Source organism: Cyprinodon tularosa, unplaced genomic scaffold (assembly GCF_016077235.1).
Source record: "Cyprinodon tularosa strain WSP-4 unplaced genomic scaffold, ASM1607723v1 ctg270, whole genome shotgun sequence".
Classification (NCBI taxonomy): Eukaryota; Metazoa; Chordata; class Actinopteri; order Cyprinodontiformes; family Cyprinodontidae; genus Cyprinodon; species Cyprinodon tularosa.
The window spans coordinates 1,284,310-1,302,294 of record NW_024038975.1 but is presented as its reverse complement, the minus strand read 5'-3'; the positions used below and the strand labels follow the sequence as shown (position 1 = coordinate 1,302,294).

General features: G+C 36.7%; 1 protein-coding gene across 1 annotated transcript in view; it reads left to right on the top strand.

Annotated features, from left to right (window-relative positions):
• mgat4a (alpha-1,3-mannosyl-glycoprotein 4-beta-N-acetylglucosaminyltransferase A) overlaps positions 1 to 17,985 on the top strand; it is a 53,477-nt gene that overhangs the window by 26,303 nt on the left and 9,189 nt on the right. The window contains exons 2-8 of the mRNA XM_038289697.1: positions 4,555 to 4,722; positions 8,163 to 8,303; positions 12,979 to 13,112; positions 13,201 to 13,247; positions 13,350 to 13,463; positions 16,210 to 16,285; positions 17,858 to 17,972. Of these exons, the coding sequence (XP_038145625.1) occupies positions 4,555 to 4,722; positions 8,163 to 8,303; positions 12,979 to 13,112; positions 13,201 to 13,247; positions 13,350 to 13,463; positions 16,210 to 16,285; positions 17,858 to 17,972 (795 nt within the window). The remainder of the gene's footprint in view (positions 1 to 4,554; positions 4,723 to 8,162; positions 8,304 to 12,978; positions 13,113 to 13,200; positions 13,248 to 13,349; positions 13,464 to 16,209; positions 16,286 to 17,857; positions 17,973 to 17,985) is intronic.

Below are 17,985 nucleotides of genomic sequence, written 5' to 3'. Positions count from 1 at the left end.
ATTTTTTCCATTTGAAATTCCATTTCAGTACATACTAAAAAGGAATACTGGAATCCTGGAAAATTATACCAGGCAGGTTTAACAAACAAGTTACATGAATAGTAAAACCCTCAAGAACATTTTACTAACAGAAACTGAGGGACCAGGCTGAGGTAGGAATTCAAGGTTACTGAAGTGCAGATTTTTTTTACTGAAAGCCGGCGGTCAAAGTTTGCAGAGAAATGTAAGATTGTTGCCATCATCCTCACCGACCACCTGGTCATAAAACTGTTTTAAGTGATCATACTGCTGCTTTGTCGCATCCACAGTCGCCTCCATGCTGCTCTGGCTTCCCCGCTGCATTTTGTTTTGATGACGCACGCGGCTGTAGGCTACGACACTGGTAGCTGGTGTTGCCAGATTGGGTGTTTTTCCCGCTACATATCAAGCCCTGTTTACGGTGTGATTTAGCCGGGGTTTCGCCTGGAGGGCTCTATCGAAATTTGGCAACCTATTGAACGGAGTTGAACTGAGAGAGCGTGCCGTTCACAGACACCAGAATGAACGAGTTCACAATAACGTTCATCAGGCAGTAATACAGTACGTTCAGTTCACGTTCACCCAAAATATGAACGAGTTCATGAACTTTCGTTCAATGAACGCGTTCAGGCACAACACTGTCCCTAGGTTTGACAGGAGAAAAACATGACTAAGACATTGTTGATGGAGAAGACTTATTGTTTATAAGGAATGTTATTTCTGTCCTGGGTAGTAAATTAGAATGATTGAAGGTAATTTACAGTAAGTTTCTTACTTTTTGCCCCTTTAACTCATGGACCCAAAGAAGAATAGGGACTGCATGGCTGCACTTCAAAAACCAAAAAGTGTTTTTAACCTAAATATTGGCGTTATTATATACATCCAACATCTGTGTCTGTTTTTCATAGCAGCTGTCGGAAAAGTTATATTTCTTCCTGTTGATAGCATCTTTATTATTTAGTTAAAGTCTAAATTCCAATTAGCACTTCTGAATTTCTCCCCAGTACTGCGATCCTCTGATGCATGTAAACCAATCCCAGATTTACTTTGATTTTTAATATCTGTATATGTCTAAAGAAAAATTAATTGTGAGCAAATTAGGGGTTTAACACTGAGCAGCTTTATTTACAACTTTGTCATTTGTCACATTCACTTGCTAAGTGAGACATTGCTGGCTCAATAGTCTGAAGGAGCTTTTGTAAATGTTACTTGATGCAAGTTGGAGGCTGGAGCACCATGTTCTCAAAGCAAGCTGCCTCCACCATCCAGGCTTGGATCAGAATCTCCTCTTCTCTCTAGTAGAAATAAGAATATAGAGGTACCACAGGCAGACTGTTGGCTCGCTGTGCCTCAAGATGTTCTTAATCAGCTGCCAGTATCATAAATCATCTCCCAGGCATCCCAGAGATGTCTCTCAACCGTTAAATCCATGAGCTTTACTCGCTACCACAAGTTTACATTCAGAACAAGCATCCAAAAAGCATGAAATGCAATAGCAAACAGGAAAATGTATAGAAGGAATCCTTGTATGTTTTTAGATCTGATACAGTGAATATACACCCTGGAGGGGGTATGCAATCCCTTATTTGCATATCCAACCAATAGGACTGGGTGCCACACCCTATGGTGTGTGTATACGTTGAAACAAAACCATGTCAGACCCCAACTTACAAATCAGGAAAAGTCAGTGTTTGATTCTCGGGTATTTCGAAAAGTGAGGTTTGCTCATCTCTAAATCAAAATATGCGATGTTCAGTCTTGTCAGACCTCAAGCAGAATTGCACTCTGACAATAAATTCTTAACATATTATTTCAGGCTCTTAAACCCTTAATCCGTGTTAAAAATAACTACAACCATCATTATTCTACCTTAATTCTTCCCTCTATTTCTGTTTACTAACCCCTTGATTACTGAATGTGTATATGTATGCATATATAAAGAAATTGTTTTTAACTTTAAGCAGTTGCCCGGTTCAGTTACTGAGTATTGCAAAAAATAAAAATGAAAACAAAATGTAGGTATATTGCAAATTTGTAGCAATAGTTTTAATTGTTCTTGATAACATAATAAGGTTTGTAGGTCTACTCTGATTGTGTAATATTTCTTGGCCGTTTGTTGCATATTTAAAGCCGTAGGCATCAAAAGTTAACAGCTGAAAGATTTTGTCACAAAAACAACATTGCTTTGACGAACTTGAAAGCTGGCCTGCCCATTATTGCAGGATTTTACTGTTACTGTTGTGTATTAATTCAATTTTTTTCAATTCAGTTTATTTATATAGCGCCAAATTCACAACACATGTCATCTCAAGGCACTTTACAGTTCAACCAGATCATACAGTCAAAGTCCTTACTTTTTGCATGTATGAATCAGGGGTGAGAAATTTGGTTTCTTACTCTTAAATTTATTGTGACTCAAACTCAATTCCTCTATGATTTGAAAATTTGGTTTTGTTAAACTGCAATTCTATTGCAAATGTTAGTAATTGCCTAGCAATATCAAGAAGTTAATAGAGCACTTTCCTTCAGCAAAGAAAGGTGGTAGGATAAGACAAATAGGAAAAGCACGACCTGTGACGTGGTCACAGCTGGACTACATTGTGCTACATTAATTATGGATGCCTTGAAAAAACTGATCTGTCAGCAAATATGAGATTTCTTTAAAATATTGAAATTAGTTCATTAGTTGGTTCAAAGATCAGCCTAATTTAGTTCTTAAAGTTGTGTTATGCCTAGTGTTGTGTTAGTTGGGCTTTTTTGTTTGTTTGGCTTATGTATGCTACAACAGCCATCAGTAGCTTACAGTATACCCATTATATGCTGCCATTTCCTGATGAACTTGTTGAAGACTGATGTTTTAGACAGTAAGATTCTTAAGGAGGATACTTTTTCAGCAATTACCCTTCTAAATTCCCAATAAAAACAATTTTCTCATTATTCTCAGCATAAAATGTCATGTTTTTATGCAGTAAAATAATGCCTCCCCCCCAACAGGCTGCAAAGTCCCTTTGTTAAAGTAAAGATATCCATTAATAGAAACAGCCATTAGAAGATGCACAGGAATACATCATCTTTGGGAGAGTGCTGGACATGATTGAAGACAACGCTGACTGTTTTTCTGAAATTTGGATCAATACTAGCTGAAGCATCAAGCTGCTACATGGCTACTTTTCCCTTGCTGTTATTCACAAATCCACTTCATAGTTTCCCATCTGTTCTACTCCTGTACGCCTCTGCTCCTGCTGGTGTTCCTTTTCTCCAGTTCTGCTTATAAAAAAATTTAGTCATAATTAGGGCTGGTTAAAATAATCGATTTAATCGATTTTGGATCGATTCCTTTACGTCTTTGCAAAATCAATGTGTAGGGAATGAGATCGATTAGTTTGATAGTGACGCACGTGACGTTCACATTCAAATGCAGACCGAGTAACACACCGCTCAGTAAGCTGTTCCAACTGAAGTCTGACGTCTGGAACCATTTTGGATTTAAAACAGCTAAAGATAATGTGCTGGATATGTGACATTAAGGTGGCTTCCCTCTACACTGATAATGAGCTGTGCCTTGCATCTCGTGCTACAGACCACCACGATGACTGACAGCTGCAACTATAGCCAATAGGTTGACTGAAGACATTAACAAATGGGGGCTGACCAGCAAACACCTTGTAGTTGTTACAGACAACGCTGCAAGTATGGTTTGTGCAGAGGAGATAATGCAGCTAATGCATGTCTGCTGTGTCCCTGCTGTGTCACGTCTGCTTGCTCATGTGAAGCTTCACTTTTTCACTTTTCACAAACAATTTTGCACTTTTGAGACAGTTCTTTTCACATCTCAAGTTTAAGCTGTCTGCTTTACAATTTTCCACTTGATGTTTAATAACAGGAAAAATCAGATCGAATCAAAATAAATCGATTTAGAACTGCAGAATCAAAATCGAATCGATTCAGGACTTTGGCCAAAATACCCAGCCCTACTCATAATTTAAACAAACTTTCCATCATTTTTAATTTCTTTTATAATTTTTCATATTACCTGTTTCCAAAAATGTATATTTAAATATTTATTTTCTAATTATCTGTAAATGTCTGTATTGTAAATATATATTTTTCTAATCCTGTTTTACTTTGTTAATGTTTTATTTACAAAGTGAGATAAAAGTTCAGAGCTCCTCCTCAATTTACTTTTTTTTTTATGTACCGGTAGTTGTTACGCTTTGTTTACAAGCTTTCCCTCCTTAAACTTCATCTACTGTTAAATTAATTGCAGAGGAAAACAGACTTACGTATGGATTTTCTATTAAACAAAACAAAAATAATTTGGGATTGTGGGGCCAAACATCAATTATATTTTTTAAATGAGGATCTGGACTAGAGAGATATGCTGATTCTGTTGGAAAACGTGACTTCCTTTGCAAATCATTTGCTTTTACTGGAAAGTTCACATGAAGTATTGAGGTTTTGGTTTTCATTTTTCTCAAACAAGTTTTCCACTTTGAGTGGTTGCAGTTAAATTCACGTATTGGTTTCTCTTTGCAGAGAAGCTGATAGCATACCAACGGGAGTTCCATGCTTTGAAAGAGAGGCTTCGAGTTGCAGAGCACAGGACTCTGCAGCGTTCGTCTGAGCTCAACCACATTCTGGAGCAGTTCAGACGGGCCATCGCTGAAACCAACAGCAGCAAAGATGCACTAACAAACTTTTCAGGTAATCAACACCTGTGTCTCATATGTATATGCATATGTGTGTGTGTGTGTGTGTATATATATATATATATATATATATATATATATATATATATATATATATATATATATATATATATATATATATTAGTGCTGTCAATCGATTAAATTTTTTTAATCGCATCAATGCCTGAGTTAACTCGCGATTAATCGCATTTTAATCGCACATTTTTTTCCTGATTGAAAATCATTTAAATACTCTCGATGACATACAAAAAAATACATACAGGCTAGGTTTGTGCCAATGTTCTTTTTTTAAAATGAAAACAGGTCACAGATACTGATTTATGCCAAAAATAACAAATACGTAGGCAAAAAAAAGGCCCTGAAAACAGGCTGATGTAAAAGACTTTACAGTTAATACAGTCTTTTGAACAAAGACAAGCATTTTACCCTACTGCTATAAAATGTAGTAGAGTTAACATTAGATGTTAATTAACCAAGGTAATAATGAACAATTTTCAATCAATACATCAAAATCAATAGACCGACATCACTAGATGGAGGTAGTCTATACTCTAGAAAGTTACTTTTCAGCCTCTTAACAAAAATGAGAACACACACACACCCACTCACCCACACACACACACACACACACACACACACACACACACACGATACCGACCTGTTGCGTACACAGACGGCAAGAGTGCCGTAGCAGATTCCATTTCACCTCAGTAATCTGTTTTCTCAGCGTATTTCAGGTTGCTACTAGTTACCAGACACTCAACTTGTTTGTTGGTGGTGTGGCTTAAAGAAAAGGCACTAGCGCTACCCAGTGTATGAGCGTCTTTTTCCCTTGAGGAGCTCCGCTCTGGAAGCCTATGAGAAATGCATACACTGGGGGAAATAGCCCCGCCTTCCCGCAGGCTGCAGCGGGATGTACTTGGAAAATTGTACCATAAAACCACATAGCGTTAATCTCACGTTAAAAAAATTATCGCCGTTAAAATGGCCTCGCGTTAACGCGATAATAACGCGATAATTTTGACAGCACTAATATATATAAAAAGATTGACCGATACAGGTTTTGTTTAAGGCAGATACCGATAAGCAGATTCTTAGAGCCAATATGGAATTTTCGTCCTCTATTTACATTATGAAAAAATAATACAATGACAATAACAAATGTTACACAGGTATTAATTTACATAACAACAGAAACATTAACTAACAATCAAAATAAACATAAACAATGGATGGAAAATGGTGGAAGCAGCAAGGCATGAGCTATATATGATCCTAAGGCGTGGTTGCAGCTTTCTGAAAGCAAACATTTCCTGCTGCCCAAAATCTTTGTTTACAAGAGTTTTTTTACACCCACATTCCAACCTTTTTCAACAGTTAAACACAAATCAAGAGCAGCAAATTAAATATCGCAATGAAATAATCTACAATTTTCTTTAATTTGCTTAAACTACCAGCTTTAAACTGCAGTTATCTCAAATTAAACTGTGTATTTTACTTTGTAACAGAATTCAATATTGCTATCAATTGAAAAAAAAAGTTAAATTAAAAAGAAAAAATCTCCAACTGCCATTTTTCTCAAATATTTTTTATAATTTTTAAACAGTGGCACTTCACCACATCTAACACTGCAATAGTGAAACAGCCAATGCATGCATATATCAGCCAGTGCCATACGAGAAAAAAAAAAGAACTTAATATTGGTTAGTTTTGCCCCTGTGACAAATTTGCTTAATATAAACGCTTAAAATGCAAAAAATCAAACAGCTTTGTTTTAAAGATTGTATCACAATCTGACTTATCAGAGTTTGAAGGTTTTGCTGGTTTACTTGGGTTTAATAATTTTTAAAGAGTTAAATTTCTATGTATTATTTGTATTTTGTTTTTTCATTTCATTGTTAGAAATAAAAAGCCATAAACCTCACCGACGTCCATGTCTTCAGACAAGTAACTCGTCATCCATCAGATTAGCAGGGGGAAAAATGTTATTTCTCCCCACAAAGAATGCTGCCACTCTGCTCTAGAGTCTATTGGCGACGTGATTTATACCTCTGCATCAGACACTTTGCATTGTACTTAGTGAATCCAGCTCTTCAACCATGGAAACCCATTCCATGAAACCCTGTACCAATGTTCCAGAGCTAATCTGAAGGCCACATTACCCCATGCACCTTTTCCTCCTTTTGGCACTTTCTTCTTCTTTTTGACTATTTGAGCCGATGTTACGAGTAAATTTCACCTCTGTGAGATCAATAAAATCCAATCAATTGGAGATCTATGAGTCACGGCAGAAAGTTGCCAACCTCTGCAAACTAGTGTGCAGTGAATTATATCTAAATATTTTCTAATAGCATTATCAAAAAAATTCCAAAACAGAAATTGGATATTGAGATTGTTAAAACCTGTTTTTTATTTTTTTTGTTTTTTCCTGTTAATCTGCAGAAAAAACAACAAATAAATAATAAAAATAAGAAATACCTCTCTACTGCATACTTTTATTTTGGAAGCAATCTTAAAACTGCCATCTTATTTCTTGTTCTTATAAACAGATGTATTTTTTTTTTTGGTACGCAGTCAACATAATACAGTAAAGTGTTCTGACTAACTGAGCTAACTATAGTACTCCCCAGTACTGCGATTAAAGTATTACTACAAATCCATATTGCTTCTAAATTCTTTAGAAATCATGTGATAGAAGGTAGCTGATGCTGCTAGTTTCTTTCCAAAACACTCCAAGACACTCAGCAGCTGCTTCTTACAGATCAGCGACATATGAGAGGAGAAAATTCACCAGTAAAAAAAGCACAGGAAACTAATCTTAAAATATAGTGGGCAAAATATGATTTAAATGTATTTGGGCATTGAAAAAATTAATAAATAAAAAAAGAAAAGGGAAAATAAAACTGCAAAAAGTTTACTTGAATTTCTATAAACATGGAAAAAATTGTGTTTATGGCTGAAAATTAAGGTTTAGAAATGAAATAAGCATTAAAGGGCAGAGATTCATTAAAACAGTTAAAAAATGGGAATGTTCTTCATTCATTCATTCATTAATTCATTCTAAATCATTGATTAAATGTCTTTTTTTATTTTGTTGCATGTAGGAGCACACTAATTGTGTCAATATAGGAAAATACTCATTAAACTATTTTGTTTTCATATTTTGAAAAATAAAAAACAACATTTAAATGTCATACAAATGTAGAATATTAGAAATTACCAAATGTTATGATTTACCACAAAGATGAATATTACTAGCAGCTTTTTGATAGGATCTAGCTTTCAACTGAAGTTTACTGGCCTGATCGAAGTGATGTCTGGTTTTAATGCAATATCTGCCTAAACAATAAGGCCATGTTCACATAGATCTGCTCCAGTGATTCATAGCTCTAGAAATAGCTCACTGTAAGCTTTCTTGTATGGATCTCTTTTCAGATGAGACTCAGAAGCTACTGAAGGAGCTCACAAACAGGAAACCTCTCCAGGTGCCAAACATCTACCACCACCTGCCTCACCTCCTGAACAATGAGGGCAGCCTGCAGCCAGCAGTGCAAGTCGGTCTTGGTCGCACTGGAGGTGAGAAGTTTATATATTTCCTTTTCCTCTGAATTTTACATGATTAACCACAAAGTAAAAGTTATTACTCAGTCATCCTTATTACTCCACGGAGAAGCTCAAGTCTCAACATGTCTTCAGACTGTTACTTGTTTACAAATATCCTTTCTGGATTTCCCAGAGAGGATAGCTTTCCCCAAAGGTATTTTTGCATAAGATATTGTTTTCCCCTTTCCTTCAGTCTCCTCTGTGATGTTCTCTTTGAAAGGCATTGCAACAAAACTTTACACTGGTAACTGGACAGTGAAAAATAAAAAGTTCAATTTTATAACACCATGAACCCTCCTATGAATTATCCTCTTTATCCTCCTCCTTACTTTATGATTTTTATGAGCTTAAAGTTCTGCACAATGTGTGTCTTCTCCCAGATGATGGGATACTTTCAGCCTGTTGGCTGCTGATTTAATTTCTTTTATCCTGTAAGCTGCACCATACTGCATGTGACCTTTCCTCCTTTTAGCTCCTATTAGGAAGATTTCTTATCTTCTTTTTGTGCTTTATATGTGCAGAAAATTTAAGCTTGATAGAAAGTAAGCCTGAGGTTTAAGCTGTTTTAATGAACCTGTCCCACTTTAAGTGATTAGAACTGACAAAAAAAAAAAAACAGGGGCTCTAAAAAAAGGCAGCAAACACCAAGAGTGGCAAATCAGGAGCACGAAAAAAATATTGACATTTTTTCCAGTTAGTAAAGAAATGCTACCTTTTGATTTAGTGTTCAGGTATGGCTTTAGAGCAGGAATCTGAGTTGCCATTAAGGGTTATCTTGAAAAACATCTAGGAATGTGTTTTCTTACTTGTCTGAAGAGATGCATAGAGGTAAAAGACTATGCCTACTCAGACAATGCAGCTTTTTGCATCAGTGCCAAGAGGTGTCCTCTGCGAATCATGCTCTATTTGGTTTATTGTAATGTACAAAGTGGAGATATTAATCCTGGAAGTGATCCATGAATCGGTGAGTTACAGCAACCGCTGCCTGTACTTTTAAATCTTTTACCTATTGAGAATAGATACTGATGTGTGTTAATGGAATTATGTATATTAAGAAAACTTAAGTCTTTTTCCAGTATTTATGTTTCATGGTCTCAGTTTATTATGCAGCTTGGCCATTTAAACTATAATATTTGAATGATAAAAACAATCCTATGGGGATTTTATTTATCTACTTAATGATATTTTGTACTTTTGGACCTCCAGCTATGCCAGCAACACTGCATGCATGTTGTTTGTCACTGGCAACCCTTCAATTTCAGCACTTCCTGTTAAATTGCTTTAGCTCTGAGTCTAGCCTAACTTTGATTTCTTGTTTCAGTGCCAGTCTGAGCGTGTTTGGCACTGGGCTATTTATAGCTGCCAAATCAGGACATGTCAAACCGCAAATTAAACAATGCTTATGAAACAAGGCAGTTTAGGGGGAACTTTTGAGACTAATCTAGCTGGACTCGCATATCCCTGCTTAGATATATTCTCACTATTTAAAGAAAATGGTGGACTGAGAAGGTTGCCCCCTCCCACCACCACCATCCTTCAGTGTCTGCACTGGACAGCTTCCAGGACCATCATATCCTTATTACCTTTCCCTGGCTTCTCGCCTTCTCTCTCTTACATTTTCATTTAATATTAAGAACTCCAGATTTGATCCCTCCTTTGGTGAGAAGCCAACTTTGATCACAGGATCTCTGACACGGGTTCTGCTTGTAAACAGTATAGTAGTGGTATCAGCTGACATACCTCATATTTGCATTGGATGCTTCTTTGTTTTCTCATTTACATTTCCTGATTTAAGAGCCATGTGTTGTTTGGCTTGATATTTGATAACAACAGAGCAAGTCTTGCATTTCATAACTAGAGTGACTTTATTGTGTTGCAAAGCTGAACTGATATCAATGCTACGAGGTAACATAAAGCCATTCAAGTTGTCACAGAAAAAAGGGATCAAAACCTTACAGTACTAACCTCTGGTTTACAGCTTTGTAAACTGCATCAGAAAGTATGTTTTGTAATTTAAAAATCGAATATCTTGGCTTTATTATGGTGTACCTCAAATCTTTATGCATAATGCTTTTACAACATAGATGCCAATACAAACACACGTTAAAGGCTCTTCGGTTTGAAAAAGACACAACCAGTCTGATGGATCAGACCTAAAACAATGCAGCCACTACTGTGGAACCAGTCACAGCAAAGTATATAGTTTAGTAAAGTATTACACCTGCTTACCAACCTGGCTATGTAACTAACTCTCTAGGTCATGGGGGCTAGAGTCGACTCTGATCCTTAACCGGAATATTAGTAAAAATGTTATTATTATATTGACAAAAGTAACTTGTACTTTTTACCCACTATTTATTGTTTGCAGTTGTATTTAATGATAGTTTTTATTTTTTTCACATTCAATGTGTCTTCTTTTTTATACTAAGCAGAACCCATGGTGTCTTAGCTTGAGAATGAACCATTTTCAGTAACAGGGTTTCCACGGGTCGTTAAAAATCCTTAAAAGTCATTAAATAATATTTTTTTAATTAAGGCCTTAACTGGCATTAAAATTCATTAAAGGTCATTATCGTGGCATTTAAAATGCTTTATTTAGAAAAAAAAATCGTTTATAAAAACGATTTTGTCCGATGTACTATATCAGAAATAACTGGTTCCAAGTGTTTGCGCGGAAGTGCTTCTGGTTGATTGTAAAGCCGTATGTTAGGAAAAGAAGCTTGAGGCGGAGAAAAGGCTAGAGAATGTAAACTTCAACAAAAGTTACAGGCTGCAGCCTGTCGACGGTAAAGATGACAAAGGACTTGGACGTGTTTTCTTATATATAGATGTATATAAATATAAAAGAGTCATGGGTAGTCGTTGATGACATTAAAATAATTTCTAAGAGCATTAAAAGTGCATTAAATTACAGTTACTCATTCCTGTATAAACCCTGAGTAAATAGTTTAACCAAATTTAGCAAAAGACTGGAGACAATTTTAAATAACATCACTGTCTAGCATGACATATTACTTGGTTTCATTGATCTTAAAAAAGTGCAAAAAAAATGTATGTTGTTATACGTTTATTCCTTTTTCCCTCTGGAGGAATGAGAAGGACAGCCGAGTGCAGCAGGCAAACTGATCAAGGAATGAGGGGAGGTGCCGTCCTGCAGTCAGTCCTGCTGCACATGCATGCATTGTCCCTCAATCATGTTCTGCCATCCTCCTTTGCACTGTCACTCTTGTCTTTTTCTCCTTCCTCCCACTTTCTCCTTTCATCCTCGACCTACTTTCTTGGTGGTGGTGGGTGTCTCTATACAACATGGAGCTTGGTGTGAAAAGCACAATAGCAGAACTAGGACAGATTCTCCACACTGCACAGAGCACTCTAGAGGATTGCACCCCTTCTCGATCCGCTGTGCTGTTCACTCATGCTGTACCTCAGGTTTTGTTGCATGCATTTATTTGGCCCCCATGTGTCCCCTGAATCAGTGCAGTCAGCATGTTCCCCCTTTAACCCCTCCTCCTTCTGCTATATCATCCACACAAACATGCACTTTCTCACAGGGTCTTTTTTTCATTGTTATATCTTGTGATTGATATCTCACTAAAGCAGGAGGTGTCCAAAATGCTACCTGCTACTTATTCACAGTTAAAAAAAATTTTTTTTAAAGGTGACATTTTGTTTTCTTTTCTGTTATAAATTTCTGACTAAAAAGAGTCAAAAAAAAAAAAAACCCAGGAACCATTACCCAAAGGCAGAGAACAATCCTGGCAAAAACAACAAAAAGCCTTAACATAAATTTCTCTTTTACTGTTGTGGAAGAATATTAGACTGATAAATGGAAAAAAATCATTAATTTTATATTCACATATTGTTTTTTTTTATTTTTTATTTTTATCTTTTTACTAATGCCCACTATTGTTATAATTGTTTATCTCCTAGTGTGTGTTTAAGATATGCACAGTCTATCTCTATGGAAATCAGACTACTTTGCTTGTTTTAGAAAACATATCAGTTTTATTTTTAAAAAGTTTAATAAAAATTTGAAGTTAAGTATAAATCTATATTTTGTGGCACCATGAGTACGTCCAACTTGACATTCTCGGCCCAATAACAGGTTTTAACAGGTTTTACCCCTTTTAAATATAGAAAGTTGTTGTGACGCTTTAGCTTGCTCTGAGAATGCAACTTGCAAAAGTTATGACTTTTCTTTCCATTAGTCTATACTTTGTTTTTTATGCATTTCAATGAGATGTTGATTTATTTAAAAACCTAATGCAGAATACCATAATGTAGTTTGAAATATAGCAACCTTTTTGGATATTTCTGTTAATCATCTCCCCCCTGCTGACCAAATAATGGAATAAATAGTGATATTAGAAATCCCAATCTTTATTAAATAGTTTGTTGAGAATTAGTGTTACTGTGCAACAACAATTATGTGTTGTTGCTTTGTTTCTTATAAACTACCTCTATTAACCAATCTTCTCTCTGCCATCTGTCAGTGTTGGCAGCAATTTTATTTTAGTGGATTTAGGTCGACCTAATCTGTTTTCGTCTCTCTGTAAAGATGATTTTTTTTGGCCCACTCATTTTGGATTAAACCGCTGCCCTCTTGGACCTTCCCCGTTTCTCACCTCACACCGTATCTTTCTCTTAGTTACCATGGTGATGGGAATCCCCACAGTGAAGCGAAAGGTGAAGTCGTATCTGTCAGAGACGCTGCGTTCGCTTATAGACAAGCTCTCAGCAGAGGAAAAGCTTGACTGTGTCATCATTGTGTTTGTCGGGGAGGTGAGAACTTCAGTCGACTGCGATGCCTTTTTGAGAATCGATTTAAAAACAGTGGGTGTAATGTTTCTTCCTGGTACAATCTCTGCAGACTGACCTGGACTATGTCCACAGCGTGGTTGATGGCCTGGAAAAAGAGTGAGTACACTTCTCTGCATAAGGCTTCAAAGCTCTGAAGTCCAACGTTTGCTCATTGTTCGTTCATTGTCTCATCTTTGTCCAAACCTTTTCTTTCCTTAGCTTTTCTACAGAGCTCAACTCTGGCTTGGTGGAGGTCATCTCCCCACCAGCTACCTATTATCCAGATCTGACCAACCTAAAAGAGACTTTTGGAGACTCCAAAGAAAGAGTCAGGTAGGCTAAGCATGTAACATGGCTTTATGATTAAAATTCTTTAATAATGTGCATAATTAAATAATTCTTTTACTCAAAATAAAAGATTTTAGATCAAAAAGTTAGGAAAAGATCAATCTTAAAATGCGTTTAGAATCAATTTATATGATTAAGCTTTAGGTCAGGCCTATTGGAAACAAATCTAATGGGATCAGATAATCAGCAAGGATTTCAGTTTTTTATTGATGCAACTATGCTGATAAATAGAAACATATGCTTAACAAATAGTGCACATAACTCATCATTAGTAAAAGCCTTAATCAGAGGATTATTTAAAGTGAACTAGTTTTGAAGTTTAGTCTTATAAAGAAAAAAAAGGATGGGGTAAAAATTCACATTGATGTGTCATTGTGAAATCTGAAGTGTTTATATTGTCCAGGCCGGGGGCAGTTTGCGCTTTTATGTTTTAGAAAACTAAAATCAGTAATTTGAACATGGCTGACTCAAAGTTTTCCTCTTCCTCCTTATTTTTTTTTTGGTTCACTGACAAACTTGTGTTTTTGCTTATTAAAGGCAAGAAAGAGGATTCTTTGGTGGAAGATATGTCCAACGGCTGTTTGTGTATTTTTGAATTGTGCTCATGTATCAGTGCCTCCCCCCCCCCCCTCAAAAAAGTTCTCTACGCTGGTAACGCGCCGCCGATAATGTTGTACTTGACCTAGAGAGGCAGCAAAGTGCCAGAATGCACCTAGTCAGCAGGAAATCTCCTTAAAAAGAAGAGGTCTTTGCCGACGTTATCACTGCAAGTTGTATTTAAGATTTGTTGGTGTGTTCTCGCTACTGCTGCTACAACTTACTACAGAATGAAATGTAATTTACCGGTCCAGCAGAACCAGTGCATCCATTTTCCGACACTTTTGTGCCTTTAGGGCACGCCATCTCTGAAAAGAATCTTTTAAACACACACTTAGCCGACTCCGTTCTCTCCCACTTTCTCTCCTGTTTCCAGCTACATCGTAATAAGGCTTTTTTTTCCCGGTTAGGTTTGCAGGATCCTTTTTGGCCATTGATGCTGGAGTTTGAACAAAAAGTGAACAAATAGCCACCAAAAAAAATCTGCAGTAGCAAACAAGCCTAGGAGTATTTCTTTGTGCATCGGTTGTAATGGCGGACCGCTAGCCAAACAGCGCATGATTTACTCTTGGAGCCTAAGTAATAACGTACTGGAGGAATGAACGCAAAATGTTTGTCTGACAAACAAGTCGCCAATCCACTTTCAACATTAGACAAAGTGGATTAGCTAATGTTTTGTACGCCCACCACGGCCAGAGTTTAAGGGTTTAAATTTTTTTTTTGTCATTACAGTCATTTTAGATTAATCTGGATACTTAATTTCTGAGAAAAATCCTCTTTCACACCTTTAAGGATAGAGTATTGTTAATAAGAGGGTGATCAGTCCCATTACAATTAGGTTCCTCGGTTCTTCTCCTCTATATGAGTCGTATGTTGTATCTGCGAACCTTCAGCTTCAAAGCTGTTAGTCGTCAAGAAAACCTGATCAGCCAAACATAAGCAGATTTTGGCCTTTTGTTTCCCTCTCTCAAATACTTTAGACTCTAGATGAAATTTATAATATAAACGGTGAAGCCTTGGGGATAAGACTATTTCAAGGCTTTTGCTGCTTTCACATTTTAAGGTTGTAATTCTCAGTAAAAGGACTGGTTTTCTTTTCAGAGTTTAACATCAATATTTTGATTTAACTAATCACGGAACATTTTAAAAGCTTTCTAAATCAGAAAAATCCTACACATATGAGCACCTCACATGCTAACAGACGCATTGAACATGCCCCCTGAGGCTCCAAAAATCATTCATAGTATAAAGACTTTAGAAAACAGTTTACATAAGGAATCAGACTTGCTGTCTTTCTGTACTTCATACAATGTGTATATATCTTTCTTCTGCCTATAATGAAAAAAAAAAACAATACGCAATTTTCTGAAGTAGAATTTGTTGAAAAAAATCTCTGAGGATTGCAGAAAAAACAGAGAGACGAGTCAGGGGGGAGGAGGGAGGGAGTAAGCAAGAGCTTTTAGTTGGCTTGATGGGGCGCTTAGTATTCCACAGGCATTTGTGAAAGTCAGATCAAGGTCATCAGCAGCAGCACGCCGTATCACTGTCTGTTAGTAGGGCCCCACCGTGCTTATCTTTCCTTTATAGCTGAATTCATTAGAAATCTATTTACAGTGCAGTGCAGACTCGCGTAATAGCCTTCAGGAGAGCTGCACTGCATGTGGGTGTTAGTGGGCATAGATGTTTCAGATTGCATCTAGCTCAACCTGATTGTCACATTGCATAAGTTTGCATTTAAAACCTGTTGTCATTAAAATATTGTGGACTTCCAAAGCAATCTGTGCTCAGCTAAGTTGGAATGAGTGACCGTCCATGTTTACTGATGTGTTTTAAGTATGTATAGATATATAGAGCAGGCAGAATCAGAAATATGTTTCTGACAGCTCCCACACAGAAACACCCGCAGTCCTCGGTGAACAGCACACTGCTACGTCAGTTGGACCAAACAATTAGCGTGGCAGCTGGGCATTATAAATAATTCAAGCAGAATCTGCTCCTTTACCTTTGCACATATACCTGCCAACATTGTTGCTTCTCACCTGCCTGACATGTTATCTGCAGATATATGCAGAAAGCTAGATTCAGTAGGCTCCATCTTAATATTTGTGTTTCAATGTCTTATGTCTTTGTTTAGATGGCGAACAAAGCAGAATTTGGATTATTCCTTTCTCATGATGTACGCTGTGAGCAAAGGGGTTTATTATGTCCAGGTATGTCTTTGAATTTTAATTCAGATATTTAATGATTTATACCTCAGTGCTTCTATTTGGAGCTAAATCAGTATGTGTAACATGCAGCTCAGCAGAAGTCTCAATTTGGTAAGTTTGAAGCTGCAGGTAAATGACTACCATACATAAAATATTTAATCTAAAATGCTTTTTTGATTTATTGTCGCTTTACTCTCTGAAAGGTAATAAAATATTTCCATAATAAACCTTTGACTATGTGCAAATATCACATCTCAGCGGAGATAAGTGTGGAATATTTATTACTCATTCTACTACTGCCTGTAATACAGCGGCAGCCTCATTTCCTGGCTACCCCGCTGAGGATGTATGACGTGCATTTTTTACTGCTGTGGCATAATCTCACGCTCAAATTCAAGAAGAAAAATACAGCTTTATCTTTCTTTGTGGGAAAATATTAGAAAAAATTAAAAATTATCAATAGAAAATGGCTTACTGTTCTATAACAGATTAAAAGATTTGAATCATTGCATGATGGAAGTCCTATGCTCTCATCTTTCCAGCTCAACTAACATCTTTTCTATAGGATTTAAGTTGCCTCAGATATCATGGAAAACATTTTGTTTTTTCTTGTTAAAGATCTTTTTTTTAGATAGTTATCCTGTAGTTATCCTAAGATCAGGGTTTGAGGTCTGCTGATTTTTATTTAAACTGCTGTTTTTTCAAGCACAAGGTTACTTTGGCCTTTGGAAAGAGATCAAACCCACATCATCACATATACTTAACATTGGGCATGGAGTGATTTATGTATTTAATCATTTATTTATTTATTCTCATGGGGGAAGTGGCGGCCTAGTGATTAGGGCAAAGAGCTTGGAATCCTGAGGTTCTGAATTTGAGCCCCACTCTGGGTCTCTGAGCAAAGACCCTTAACCCCACACTGCCCCCCTGGCCCCGTACAATGGCAGCCCACTGCTCCCCAAGGGGACGGGTTAAATGCAGAGAGTACATTTTTCTAATGTGAGATCAATAAAGTTTAATTAATTATTATTTAGTTTGACTCCAATCTCACCTGGTTTGTTTGTTGCTTAGAAGGGAGCTTTTCAATCTTGGTCTCATCAGAGTTAATCAAATAAAGGTTCTGATAGTTTAACGTTTTATGTTTAATATGTAGATGCAAGAAGGCTAAAGGTTTTGTTTTGTGCCACCAGAAACATAAAATAGAAATCTATCTATTGTTTATTTAATCTTGGAACTCCATTTAATATCATGATCGGTACCAAACAATTATTTCCCAGATATGTTTTACTTTGCTTAAACTTTATTTTTTTGTCTCATCCATGAAATGTCCTTTCTACTACCAGCTCCCATATGGAAGGAAGAGGTATTGTTAATGAGTAAATCCATTGTCTTAGTGTAAACTGCTACTGTAGTTTGCTGTAGTTAATGTTTTCTAGCTCAGTTCAGACGATTGTCTTCATGGAAATAGAGGAGTCTTCCCTCTCCCACCCTCCCTGTAAACAAATAATCCCACTTTCTTCTCCAACAATATCTGGCTTTTTTACTATTTGTCATTCTGTTTGTTGTTTCCTGTAGCTGGAGGATGACATTGTGGCCAAGCCCAACTATTTTGCCACCATGAAGAACTTTGCCCTGCAGCTGTCTTCAGAGGACTGGATGATCCTGGAGTTCTCCCAGCTTGGCTTCATCGGTATTCCCCTCTT